This window comes from Brachycentrus maculatus, unplaced genomic scaffold, assembly GCF_059751285.1.
Source record: "Brachycentrus maculatus isolate JH-2025_06_01 unplaced genomic scaffold, ASM5975128v1 h1tg000703l, whole genome shotgun sequence".
Lineage (NCBI taxonomy): Eukaryota > Metazoa > Arthropoda > Insecta > Trichoptera > Brachycentridae > Brachycentrus > Brachycentrus maculatus.
This window is the reverse complement of record NW_028281434.1, coordinates 374,786-389,196: the sequence shown is the minus strand read 5'-3', so window position 1 is coordinate 389,196 and position 14,411 is coordinate 374,786. Positions and strand designations below refer to the sequence as shown.

Here is a 14,411-nt window from a genome sequence, read left to right as displayed (position 1 = left end):
AGGTATAAAAATTAGATTACAAATATCCAGACTAACAGAAAAAGAAAATTCTTTGAATTCAATTTGCAATTGGCGGAAACCAAACCCGCAATGCCAGGTTCGCAGCCGAGCATCTACCCAACTACGCCACGGCGTCTGTCGATACACAGTTGTTAGGAGAGTGATAATATGCTCAGCTTATGCAAATAATATTTTTAAATGTATATGTAGTAAAGTCCACATTGCTCGCGAATTCTTGTCATATTGTAAGCTGTACTATGCATAATACATACTTCATTTATTGGTAAATGTATGTAGTATGATTTGCTGGTGAAATTCTGTGTATGTGAATACATATTTCATAAGGAATAAAAAAAAAAAAAATTATTTCACAGCTTTTTTAATGTTTAAAAATGCTTAACCTATTACATTATACCATAAAATATAGATGCAAAGAACACAATTCATGGTTATGACTTAATTTGAATAGTATAAAACTGAAAATTGTTTTATAATATGTATACAAACATCAGTGCTAAATCTGTGGAATATGTATATGACATAAGGTGACTAAGATGAGCAAAATTGAATATAAAAACAATTTTCAATTTATGAAAGTATAAAAACCCATTTACTTATGTAATTAACAATCCTTAATACAAATTTTTTTTAAAATGCATTGCTCATAGATTGGATTAGAATATTACAGAGGTACTATTTATTTTGTTATATTATCACATTTATTCATTTTGTATTTGGGTTTTTTCTGATTTTAACACATTGTTGTCGGGACACGTATAAAAATGTTTTTTCTTAATTGTGCATAGAAGCAGTATACATATAAATACATTTTTTACTAAATTATCTTGTTGGTTGTTTGCGGGACGTTTATATATATACAGGTTTGAATATAAGCGTAAAATACCACATCGCAACTAATGATTCAAGTGATAACTTCCAATGGAAACACTGTACACTGTACAGGTTCGGGTATGCCACGTAATCAGACTGTCAACAGTATGTATCATGAATATTGAAGTTCAATTGGGGGTAGCCCAACTGGCAAATTTCATACACATTTCAATCTAAATTGCTTTCTGGGTTATTTTAGTCAAATGTCGGTCGTCTTGCGTGTTAGGCAGCTTGTGCACTACACGGAATTTTACCATTGGCAGTCCGGTTTTGAAAAATAATAGCGACGACAGTTTAGCGTGATCGAATTTACGCGCACGATTTACGATCGAGCACAGCGATCCGAAGAAAGAAAGACAAGCAATCCAAGCCAATCACCCGTTTTATATGCTAACTGAAGTGCCATACGGTGAAATTCCGTGTAGTGCACAAACGCCCTTAGAGTATTGTTTTACCCAGCTGGTGTTATACTATTTGGTGTTATACTGTCATACTATTAAGTAATAGTAATAGTTTTGTTTCAATTTAATAAACTATGAGAGTGTAACACAAAACTATAAAATATTTTCGTATTATAGGAACAAATTTTCAAATGATAAATGTATGCAGGGTTTTTTTTTCCATGGTGGAACGGCATTCCAGTACATTTTCACTTTTTTTTTTAAATTTTCATTATTAATTAGGCGAAACAATGTTTACGCTTACGTAATTACAATCTATATTTTTATAATTCGTCAAAATGATAAAATATGATGCTGTAATAAACTATCTTTTTTTTAGTAAAAGGCTCAACATGAAGTGAGTTCCGGTACCTTTTTGTTTAAAAAAAAACCCTATATGTATGTAACAACACATCTTTTGTACGCTACTGGGTATAGTTCATCACTAAATATCAAATTTTCTCAAAGATATGACGTTTTATAAACAAATTTTTAATTTTTGCAAAACATGTAAAAAAAACAAGCGCTCCTGGTACTAATTAGCACACAGATCCGCCCGACAATAATGTATTAATATTGTTTAAAATTAACACTCATTTTTAAAACTCACTCAATTTGACATTATTTGGATGATTTGAAATTATTAAAATATTGTTTCAGATTATCTTGCAGCAGAGTACAAACATTATGTTTTAACATTATAACTTACGTTATAATTGAACTGCCATTATATTTCTAAGTACATTTCAACTTTGGGTGCCTCTTTAATCAATGATGGTTGAAATACCAGAATGTTTTAAACAATTTTTCTCCAGAGCAAAGAGATTCCTAGTTTGTTGGATAAAAAGGAATTATTCATGAATATCTTAACGTTTTAAATAAAAATTCTTTTTTTTATTACGGAAATGCCTGAAAAGATTCTCAATTTGTTTAGGAAATGAGGGCCCAGCTGATATTCAATTGGGCCCCACAAATATTTTCATTCCTAAATTTGGCCTTTATTTTTCATAAACAATGTAAAGCTAAGGGGACTTATTTAAAAAATCAAACGGAAAACCATTTTACCTTTTATTAAAATAAAATATAAAAGGTTTTATCAAACCTTTGTTTTCTTATTTACATAAAAGTAGATTAAAATCAACAGCCAATGTAACACATTATTTACTTTAACAAACTACCTTATTATAAATATCACTCAGTCATTAAAACTTAAATCAAGCACAATAGGACCAAGTTACACAATATATGTATTATATATCGTTCACTCCTTTCAAGAACGTCATAAATCAAAAAACGTCAATTTTTAGTTGTGCATATTTTCGGAATGCCCAGAAACTGTACTATATCCCAGAAAAAGAGGCATATTTTTAACTTAATATTTACTCGTTACAGGGCAGAAAGTGTTGTTTTTGCATTTTGAAGAAAAGGTATTGTTTAATTTTTTTTTTTAAATAAACTAAATATTTTTCAAATGGAGAAAAAACCTTCAGGTTTTACCTAAAAAGATATGTTGCACAGTAAAAATTTCAGTAAGTGGCTTGATATTTATTTTTAATACATTGTATTATATTTTCAAACTTTAAAAACGTTCTCCTGAAAAATCAAGTATTTTGATTTATGACGTTCTTGAAAGGAGTGAGCGATATATGAGATGTACCACTGTATATTGTAAAACCATGTCCATACTGCTACAATAAACTCATGTAATATCATTCCCTCTCTATATTATGAAATTAGGATTGCAAACAGTAAAAATAGGAGTACAACTAAAAGATCACATGAATAAACTTAGTGTTATTTTTTAAAAGGTGTAAGCATATGTAAATATGAAGATTGAAGAAAAAAAATCTGATATTTAGTGTGTTTAAAATGGTAATTAGTAAATTAAGCAAGTAAAAAACTAAATGAGGGTTAAGATATGATTAGAATAACAAAGTTAAATAAAATCCATTTCCTATCTTTAAATGGCAGATATTTGAATTGAAAATGCAGCACATGCTTCTTAAAATCCATTTTTGTGATCTTGAGGAATCACAAAACTGATACAAAATTAAAAACAAAATAATATCATAAAAATGATTAAAATTATGTTCATGATGCAAAATTAAAAAAGGAAAATAATTTCATAATAATTATCAGAAATTAAAACTGTAAAACCATATGAAAATTATAAGGCGAACACTAAAAAATGTTTTTCCACTAAAAGATTTATAATCAATATTTGTTTAAATAAAAATACTTAGTTACTTTACTGTGATATCAGACTCCTCCACCTGATAAAACATTAAAAACCTTTTGCAATCATCTAATTCATTGATTTCCTCAACTTAGATTCAGTAATTAAATAACCTTTATTATTCCTATAAACTTTGTTATTGTTAACACATAAGATTTTTTCATGTTATGAATATAATATGATAGGACATGAAAAATATTTTTAAAAATGAAATTCATTTTACTCGAGTTATCGATAAATAATCATTTATCTTTTCAAGGAACTTTGACATAAAAATGATGGATTTTTAGTAGTAGAACGATAATGAAATTCAATTCATGATACTCAGATTTCTGACACATTTTTTTTTACATTTATTTAATTTTATTAAATAAATTTCCTTAAGTAATCATTGATGTATCACAGTCCGCATTACTGGTTTCCGCTACGCTGTCATAGATGAAGCATACAGCAGAATCACTAGACTGGGTAACTATTTGCATGTCCTGCTTGATACTAATTTCGCTAACTTTACCTACTTTGGGCAAATCAATGTCTTCCACTTCCTTGGCCTTTCTCTTGGCCGTATTGGAACTGAACACTACGGGGGCTACATCACTTTGGTTTGACGAGAAGGAACTGTTGAATGGGGAAGAGGAAGACGTGCTGGAAAAGGAGTGCACCCGTCTCCTTATGGGAGTGCTGGTCTTCTTCGTCTTCTTTTCGTGCCTCTTCTTTTCATAGTCTTCTATGTATTTTGCTTGATTGACATAGTCATAGGGCTTTTGTACCATGTACGTCTCGTTTACGGTTATATCTGAAACAAAAGATTTTTTTAACTCCTTACTTTTCAAACTCTTTTCTTTTCAAAACCATAATTTCAAAGAAAAACTTATTTATAAAACACAAAAACGGTGTTTTAAGCAAAAAAATCAATTATGTCAAATGATTAAAGAAAATTAAGTTGCGATTCATTGTATATTGGGCCCTAATTTAATAAATAATATGTACTTGTATACATTGCAAGCTTATATTTGTACTGGCTCTTTCAACAGGCATCATTATACGATGTTTGGTCCTGATTATTAGAAACAATAAACGAGAAATTCCCTACAATTTTGATTCTGAATGATGACATTTGTAACTAACTAACTAACCATCACGCCGCTTCCCCGCAGGGGTAGGCAGAGAGAATAGAACGCCACACCACTCTGTCTTTGCAAACATTCTTCGCCTCTTCCACGTTCATGCATCTACTCATACATACCCGCCGATTGTTACATGACATTCGTGATCACAAATATTAAAGCTTTCATTAAACTTTGAAGTTTATTAGTAAAAAAAATGGTCAACCATCTAATGTTTATGTGGAGTACATTTTTTCTTCTCAAAATACACAAGACTGGATGAGAAAAAGTTTCTAAGGGAGGAGGAGGTTGAAATATATGTTTGGTGATTCATTAATGAAAAAAAGCTCTACAAACCTGGGCCTAGTAGTTCATTGATCATAAAGGGATACACCCAAATGACAATTGGGGTTTGACCTGCGATATAATGTCCTTCTTTGTGGTAGATCAGCAAACCATCTACAGGTGGTTTGTTATTCGAAAAGTATGGCCATTTACCCAAGAGTGAGCTTATATTTGGCTTTGTGCACATGATTTTATCCAGCAATCGTATTTCATAGGCATTATCTTTTGATATGGTGCCGATTAGGGGATGTTCTTCGAATTTGGATCTCAGCCAATATTCCCGAAACTGCAACTGAAATAAAAATTATATTTTCTCATTTTGATCAATGCTTTAACTCAGGGAATAACTAATACAGTGCATTTTTTTTAATCCTTTATTTATATTTTTTTTTAAATAAAGCTCTTTTTAAAAGTGGTGAAATATTTAAAGATAATTATTCTCAGATCTATAAGTCATTTAGAGGTGTTTCCATGAGAGTTGACCTCACAAACACATACCCAGAAGTTTTTATTGTACATATATCCATATAGGCCTAAGGGGTGATAACATTACACAAATTGTAATAAGTTTTACACTCCGTATGCGTGTTGTATCTGTTTTAGTACTATATTCTGGTCAACTCCGATGTAAATTCATGTACTTTCAATGTAAAGTAATAAAAACTGCCAATGAAAAAACACTAACCATGATTTTCTATGAAAGCTATTATTGTGTATACAAAAAGAAACTTTTAATTAAGAAATACATTCTAGGGATTTTTTTTACTCTTATAACATTCATATATTATTTTAAATAGAGATATGAGATAAAACATCAGCTTTTAAAATTACAAACAGTTAACATGATTTTTTTTCTCTCTTTAATACTGATTATTAAACCAAATTCTATCAAAAAGGAAATGGTTGAAGATTACCATAACCAGGTGAGAATTTCATTTTAATTTTGACATTAACGGTCATTCATTCATTTTCATTTTCACTGTTTTTCTTTTACCATAAAATTACAAACAATATATCATGAAATTTTATTTAAAATAAAATGATTGCGATTTCCCTTGAAAACAGTCAAAATTAATGCTAATACAAGGGCTGTCCATAAAAAATGTCTCCAAGATCCGAATTACGCACTGTGATTCATTTTTTGGGTGCAAAGAACAAAACTCCGGTAGGCATTCATTCTCAGCTACGTGAAATGTATGGTGAATAGTGTATGGGTGATAAAAACGTGCGCAAACAGCGTAGAGAATTTAAAAAAGGATAAACAGATGTACTGATGTCAGTTAGACGATTATTGATAAGATTTTGACAAAACGATTAAGATGTTAGAAGGTTTGCGCAATGTGGGTGTCCAAAATCCTCACCAAAGATCACAAACAACATGCTGCTAGTGGAGAAGCAGCTCTCATTGTCCAAGGAATGATGATGATTTTGAGATGAGATGAATTTGGATGGAATACTGTCACAAAGTGACAATATCTCTTTTCCTAATTGAAGAATAACCTGGGTGGAAAGAATTCCAATACTGAAAAGGAAATTTAAGAATATATCAAGCGATATATGCGCGACGCAGTGGAAGAGTTCTATGACATGGGCATAAAAAATGGTACTCTGCATGCAAAAGTGCATCGATAGCAATGATGATGTACAAAAATTGGGAATAACCTAAGCTTTCCAAAAATGGATCTTTTAATGTAAATAAATGTTTATTTTCTATATTAAAAGCATTGTCAACTTTGTGGTATGGTAATATAACACTCTCCTTATCATTCATCACAAAGTGACGGATGAATAATAAGGAGAGTGTTAAATAAATGTGTTTTATCCTGTGAAAAAACTATCGGAGACCATATTTTATAGATAGCCCTCGTAATATGTACTTACATTTTTGACATCTTAACATAGCTGAAGAAGAATATCTAATATAAGTCTAGGTATTTACAGGGCTTAATCTTTCATGGGGTAGTTGAACGATCACTTAACATACATGTAACATTAACCATTCTACCAATGATTGACAACCACACTACTCAAATTTTGGAAGTCATACATCTATGATCAATCTCTATGATCGATCTCGTTACGTTCCGTGATTGAGTCCACAAGAGCCGATGATTGGATTTAGAAAGCTTTTAGCAGAGACCCTTTTATTTGTATGCAAATGCCTAAAAACCTGCTTATCAATTTTTATGCAGCTTCTACTCTGACCAGTTATTTTATTCACAATTTGAGTGTGTCTAAATACTTGTTACAAATCTGGGTTTCTCCACTTAGTAGTTATTTTACATTTTTGATATCTCAACATAAATGAAGAACATGAATATGTACTTACCTCACAGTCGTCCATAGATAAGTTTCCCCAGGCAATTACGTCAAGAACAAATAATGTTTTAGCCGGGTCACTCATAACACAGTCTAATATGCAATACTTTTCAAGTGAGGAATTCCTCTTAGTTCCTCCGGGTAGTATGGATGCAAACTCCTTATAGAAGTGTCCAGTCTTAAAATAGGCTTTCGTTTTACCCTGCGAACGAAAAGTAGACCAACATTAACCACTAACACCAGTATTATTCATTTGGAAGATTATGTAAAACATCACACAATTCACTAAATAAAATACTGAGATTAAGGAAATTGTTTTCATTATTGAATATTTAATGGGAAACCCCTAGAGGTTGTCATTACTACCCAGCGAATTTAGGATGCACTAGTTTGTGACTTACGGTAATTTATTATGAATTAATGAAAAATACCCAAAGATATGAATAACAAAACTGACGTCTGTCTTCCGCTTGGACCACTCAACTCTTCTGAGCCAGTTCATTTACACAACTAATGTTAAATAATCCAACCAGACTATCGATGCAATAAGATAAATAACGTGATTGAATTAGTTAATAAAAAATTACACCATTTTATTTAAAAATTCGTCCACAAAGGGAGAAGAGCCGCTCGCCATTTTGATTCTAAAATGTAGATAAAACTATGTACATTTTTTACCACTAATTTAGCAAAGTACTACACCCGTTTATCAAATTTAAACAGATCCAGACATGGACACTTCTCGAGACGCATGTTTTTCTCACAAAAAGAAAGGAATCGAAGGATTATAAATGTATGAAATCTACTTTACAATAATAGACATGTGGGAATTTCAATTTGGATAAAGTAAGTAACCTGATGCCTTGTAATAGAGGCAGGCTTGATTAAAGCTCTCGGGAGTAATGCGAAGTAGAGGCCTAGCCGACTGAATCGCGTTTTCTAGGTGACAGTTGAGGCCATGATTTTTTGCATCCTAGGCCATATATTCTCATTTCTCACGAAGTCAAACCACCCCGCGCCTAAAATTCTTTGTAGGCTTGTATTCTCAAAACTGAGATGGCTGCTCTGTGCCCTTGTAAGATGCCATGTCTCACAGCCGAGAATAGGAGGAATACACTCTGACAAATATGACTGAAAATATTGTTAAGACTTTAAGAAGGGTATACTTTCAATAACACATTGATATTTTCAAGCCGCGTCATATGCGCCTAGCACGTATTCCACACAGGGGGAAATATTTCCGCCTGGCTCGTACGCTGTACCCAATGGGTTAATGACTGCGAGTTATTTATCTTAACACACTAAGGACGGGAAAGGTATTTCTACCCGTTCGGTCGATTGATACTTAAGGACGGAAAGGTTATTTTTACCTTCTGCGCCGACCTCATTTCAAAATCAGAAAAGAGTGAATTATTTAATGTTTTTATCTGAATATTATGTACCAATCTCTTTGTTAAGGTCTTAACTATATGTACACAATTATCAAATCCCGTCGCCAGTGGTCCACAGGCGTAAAAACACCCGTCCTTAGCGTGTTAACAATAAATAGAATTAAAAGTATGAAATATGTAAAAATATTGAAGATGCTTTTAAAGTAATAAAAAATTTTACATACCCCAGAGGCTATTACTAGTACTCGGGTACCCTCTGGACAAGGCATAATAAGCCAATTCTGGTACAAATCTTCCGGAATATTGATCATCCATTCGGACAACATCAATGTATTAGAATAAAATGGTTTTTTCTTATGGAACCCTGGGACATGCACCTCCGGTTTGTATGACTAAAAATAAAAATAAATGGATAGATTTTAGTAGGATGTTATTGGTATTGCCATTTGGAGGTCTAGATGAACAGATATCTGGAATAATCCATAAGTTGGGTAAGTCTCACTACTCCAAAATTACTAATATTTTTATATCAGTAAGTTTAGATCCCCGTTACTACCATTTTCAATATACTATAATGGTGATATCAGTTTCTGCTCAATATATTGCTGGTTAAATACCAAAGGGCCACAACGCAAGAAAAAATTAACTAAAAATGGTATCTAAATCGTTAACATTTTCATATTCGAAAGACATCCATGATTCTAAATGAAATGGACATTTCTAACGATAGAATCATGGGTGTCTTTTTCGAATATGAAAATGTTGACGATTTAGATACTATGGGTTCTAGTTGAACACCAACTTAATTTAACAGAAGAGAAGCAAGATGAAAGCGGATTACTTTTAACACAAATTTATTCAGTTCTAGAAAATTACAATCAAGAAATATTTAAGAATAATCGCGTGATTCTAATGTGAGAACAGTTAAAAACGTGTCGATCAGCGGACGGGCGGTGACGAAATGTGGCGGTCTGGTTCCCGTTCGGTGCGAGCTCGGTTTGGGTGTTCGATTCTGCTTGTTCATTCGATTGTCGAGTTGCCACAGCGTGTTCGATTATGCTAGTTCATTCGATTGTTGTGGGTTGCCACAGTACCATTTTTGGAATAACGAGCTTAATATTTTTTTTTGCATTGTGGCCCTTTGGCATTTAACCAGCAATACATGAAGTTCAAAAAGGCCCAAAAATACCATTCCGAGTGTCAAGAAACATTCTAATAAATATATATGTATGTGTATGTTTATAAATATATATATTATTACCAATTTACACATTTTTTCTTTATACTGTTGTTCTAATTCAGCTTCCTTAATCAAATCGAAAATTCCACGAGATGCATTGATTTGAGATTCCCGTTTTCTGAAACAAACATAATGACATCCTTCTTTTGACTGTAAATTTAACACCACTTCCATTCATTTTGATTAGTATTAGTTTTATTTCTAGTAAATAGATTATGCTTTTCAAATGATAGGAAATAAAGACCGCCACACATTATGATATAAAAAATGTTTATAACAAATCCCGACCCGCGGCTGCAATGTCCAAAGATTATTTGTATTTTTTTTTAACAATGGAGATTCTATGTACTTGCATTGATATCATAGTACAAAAAGTGGCATCAAACAGAGAAAATTGAGTAAAATTGGGTGAAATTGAGTGAAATTGGGTGACAGAGGGTTTGTGAGCAAAATTGTGTATCTAATATACTGTACCTACCTATGAAAAAAAATAGCATAAAAATCTCCCTTTTACTGTATTTCGTTACACAAACCAATTATATTCAAATTTTTAATGAAAGAAAACTTTTTAATTATTTTCAACGTCAGAATGTTTTTGATGTTTTTTTTTTTTTAAAAAGAGAAATATTTGTGTTCTTATTATTTACACAAAATTTTCAATTTCATACTATTTCTGTGGGCCTAAAGCGGCTCATTATTAAAAATAGGTATCAAATTGTGGTAGAGTGGGCTTGAACCGAGAAACTCTGTCTTAAGAGTCTGCAACACTAACCACGGGACCACAACCCGACACATTTTGACATGTAGTTGTAATATATTTCTAGCAAAATTATTATTATTTATACAGTAAAGTATTAAATTGTGACTAGAATATTTTCAGAATATTATAAGTTTTGATTTGTGGTAAATAAGCTTTGAAAAAATATTGAAAAAAAAACTGAACATTACTTCAACTTCAACTTCAAACCCCTATACGCACCCCAATGATGCATAGGGCACTGTATCATATAAAAGCAGTGTTATCTTGATCGTCAACTCATGAAGGAAAGGTGATCAGCCCTTCGCTTCAGGTACCAGTCCAGGGTAATATTGAATAAATATTAGAGTGAAAAAATCACTTATATTTATTTGACTTCCCCCCCCCCCCTAGGAATCGAACCCGGGACCTCCAGAATGGTAGTCGAGCGTGCTGACCATTACATTATGGAGGCGGACAAACATTACAAATCACTTTAATTTGCACAATACTTTTACAACAATACCTTCAAAACCACTTTTGTAAACTGTTTTTTTTTACATTTATTATGTTAAAAAGTGGAATGCAAAGAGTAATCAGTCTTTTTACGACTTGCAAAAACCCTCTTCACAATAACAACACAGATAAAAACATAACCTACAAATGACTTTTCCAAAGGTACATTGGAAAATGAACAACAATAATATGATATGATTTGTAAGTTTGGAAAAACTTAATTCAAGCCAATATGGACTACGAGTTGTAATTAACATTGTTTAACAACACAACTTACTCTTTCTGGGCTTTTAACGCTTCCAACCTCCTTTTTTCTTGTAATTTTGCTGTATCTCCGTGCGATTTTAAGTAAGAGGAGTGATTATGAACATCTTTTTTCGTTGACAAAGTTGTTTCAAACGACGCTAATAATTCCTCCATAATTTCACTTAATTCACTACAATTTTAAATCCTTAAATAAACCTAAGTGTATTATTTATCGCATCCAACCGTCCAGACCGCTCCAAAGATTATATTGATTTGATGATTTGATTATTTGATTGTATACTAGAAACCGCTCTCTGCTCTCATGCTCCTAAGTTGTCCCAAGTTTTTGACAACCGAATAGATAACAGATAGCAGACTGCATGACAACATAGCAGAAAAAATGTATAACACGGTAAGTACTGCTGAATATTATTGGGGTAAGTCGGTGAACTTTGATTACTTTTATTTTGTATAGGTACCATGTGACGTAATTAGAACGCATTGTAACAATAAATGATTTTTAATTATATTTATTCAATGGAAACCTAAAACGCCGTTATATTGTGAGATGTTTTAAATTCTAGACCAATATGTATTTCGTTTCGTAAAAATTAAAAAGTGAAGGATAAAGAAAAGAGAAAAATTAACGGATATTATAATCTTCTAGGTCACATCGGAAAGTACCTGGTTGAGGTTGAAATAACCAATTGTAGATGGAGGGGCATGATTCCGTTTTTTTTTATCCTTAGTGGGATTGACGGCCAACTGCAATACCTTGACGGCCAGGTACTCCATGTCGGCACCCTTCCTGAGGAGCCTTTGAATACGGCCGATATAGAATCGCAGACCTGCACTTTTCGATTGGGACTATTCCCTTCCTTACACTTCGCTTCCCTTTCTGAGTTTTTTCGAAGTTTTTTGTTCCCATAGGATGTACGAATGTGAGCTAGCATGTTTCATATGTTTGAGGCTGCCGCTCATTCCACAGAGTTTATTAACAGCTTCAAGCATTAAAGTGCTGTAAGAAGATTCTTTTTCACGGAGTTTTGATATAATATTGCACAAATATACGTTGGAGTAACCATGTGTTCTTGGATCTTCGTTGTTTATTGCCATTCCGCTGTTATATTTTTATGTGAGTCATTTGACATCCCCGGGAAGGATAATGAATTCGGATGAATACAGATTATGTCATTATTATACTAGACAAGGCCGTACCTTAGCACAAGAGTTCGATTGCCAGATGTGTTTACAGAAGTTTCCAAAAATGCACACCATCTCGAATTTAGTATTAGTATAGAAATGATATTATTGATGCACTTTTCTAGATACCATATAACCTTTATAAATTTTTGACCATTTTAAATTAATTCTAATTACAGTATGTCTATATATCCAAAATCTTACAGGTTTTGCATGCCAATATCTGGCGAAAACTATTTAAAACTACGAAGTTACTGCGATCGACTGCTACAGAGCGCCAAACCGATATTCCATATTAATATTGATTTATAACTTATCCTATTAATAAAATTTATTATTTATTGTTTAAATTAGTGATCAATTCATTTCAAGAATTTTCGAAGTGAAACCTTTTAGGCAGTAATTCGATAATCGATAGTTGGACTAGAATTAAGAGAGGAGAAAAAAAGAGAGCTCTATATTCTGACGCCATTGGGAGTGGAGCAAAAAGATTGACGTTAACACAACGATACAAAGCGACAGAATAGCATCGCGCTATCAACGATAGTGTCGCGCAGGCGCGCGTTGCAAATGTACATGTACGTTGCAGACGCTATATATGAACAATAGAGGCACCACGCGTTTTATAAGTAATATTTATCATTGTGTTTTAACAAACCCAACTATTAATAACAAAATCCGGAACTACAACAGATGCAGATGCAGACTCTCGCTTTCTCGAAAATATCGAAGTACCTCCAGATATATTTCTCATATTTTCGTTAGCACAAATCATAAATATCACTATTGCCAATGGACGCATCAATCAAGTGTAAATATAGAAAAAACAAAAAAAAAAACATTTTTTTTATTTCTTTTGAGATACTCTCTTTCTCTCCGTCTCTCACATTAAATCTTTCATATTATTTTTTAAGATGTTTCACTTCTATCGTGTACAGTGCTGCGCGCGCATTTTTTATTTATTTATTATTATTTATGTCTTATTTGTCGAATTTTTGTTTGTTTGTTGTTTTCTTTTTCTCTTCTTTGATATTATATTGTTTAATCAATAATATCATTTTTGTGAACAAAATATGGCTCACTATCGCACCTACAACTGCTCAGTCAGGCCAGAATAAACAGTTGTTATTATAATTATGTAACTTGTGTATTATTTCCGAGATTTTTTTTACGCCGTGGCGTAGTTGGGTAGACGCTCTACTGCGAAACTGGCGTCTCGGGTTCGATTCCCGCCGTGTGCAAAATATATTCAGGAAAGATTTATTTTCAATTCGGGTGGGTTTGTGATGTGTTTTTCGCATTTACTTTCCCTATCCTTAATATCCTACCTGCAGACAAGCCTTTAAAAGAAGAGACTTTGCGGGTTATTCCTTGAAAAAAAAAACATTTTAAAAACTTTTTTTATGGTTGTCCCATTTCTTTCCTGGTCTGATTATTTTATAGAAAGAGCATTGGATATTTTCTTGTATTTTGAATATTATATAGAAGAAAAAAATTAACTCCTAACCTTTCTACTTTTTAAAACTATATACATAATTATCACGAAGAAAAACATATTTTTTCAATGCAAAAACAGTGTTTTAAGAAAAAAATTACCTACAATGTTACCTGGATTTAGAGAAAATTATGTTGAGACTTAACGAATACTGGGCCTAAAGGCTCAAAGAGTCGCGTGCGGCTCCCGAGCCACAATTTGCCGACCTATGACCCATCTAATCGCATATTTACATGGAACGGATTGC

The 14,411-nt window shown here is 32.4% G+C and overlaps 1 protein-coding gene across 1 annotated transcript; it reads right to left on the bottom strand.

Moving 5' to 3' along the window:
* Positions 1-366: 366 nt before the first annotated feature.
* LOC148300515 (snurportin-1-like) lies at positions 367-11,821 on the bottom strand. The gene is made up of 6 exons (XM_088274665.1): positions 11,498-11,821; positions 9,990-10,086; positions 8,953-9,120; positions 7,348-7,539; positions 5,031-5,310; positions 367-4,363 (listed from the first exon to the last, which is right to left on the bottom strand). The coding sequence occupies exons 1-6, from the start codon at positions 11,638-11,640 to the stop codon at positions 3,948-3,950; spliced, it is 1,296 nt and encodes a 431-aa protein (XP_088130791.1). The 5' UTR covers positions 11,641-11,821; the 3' UTR covers positions 367-3,947.
* Between the last annotated feature and the right edge of the window lie 2,590 nt (positions 11,822-14,411).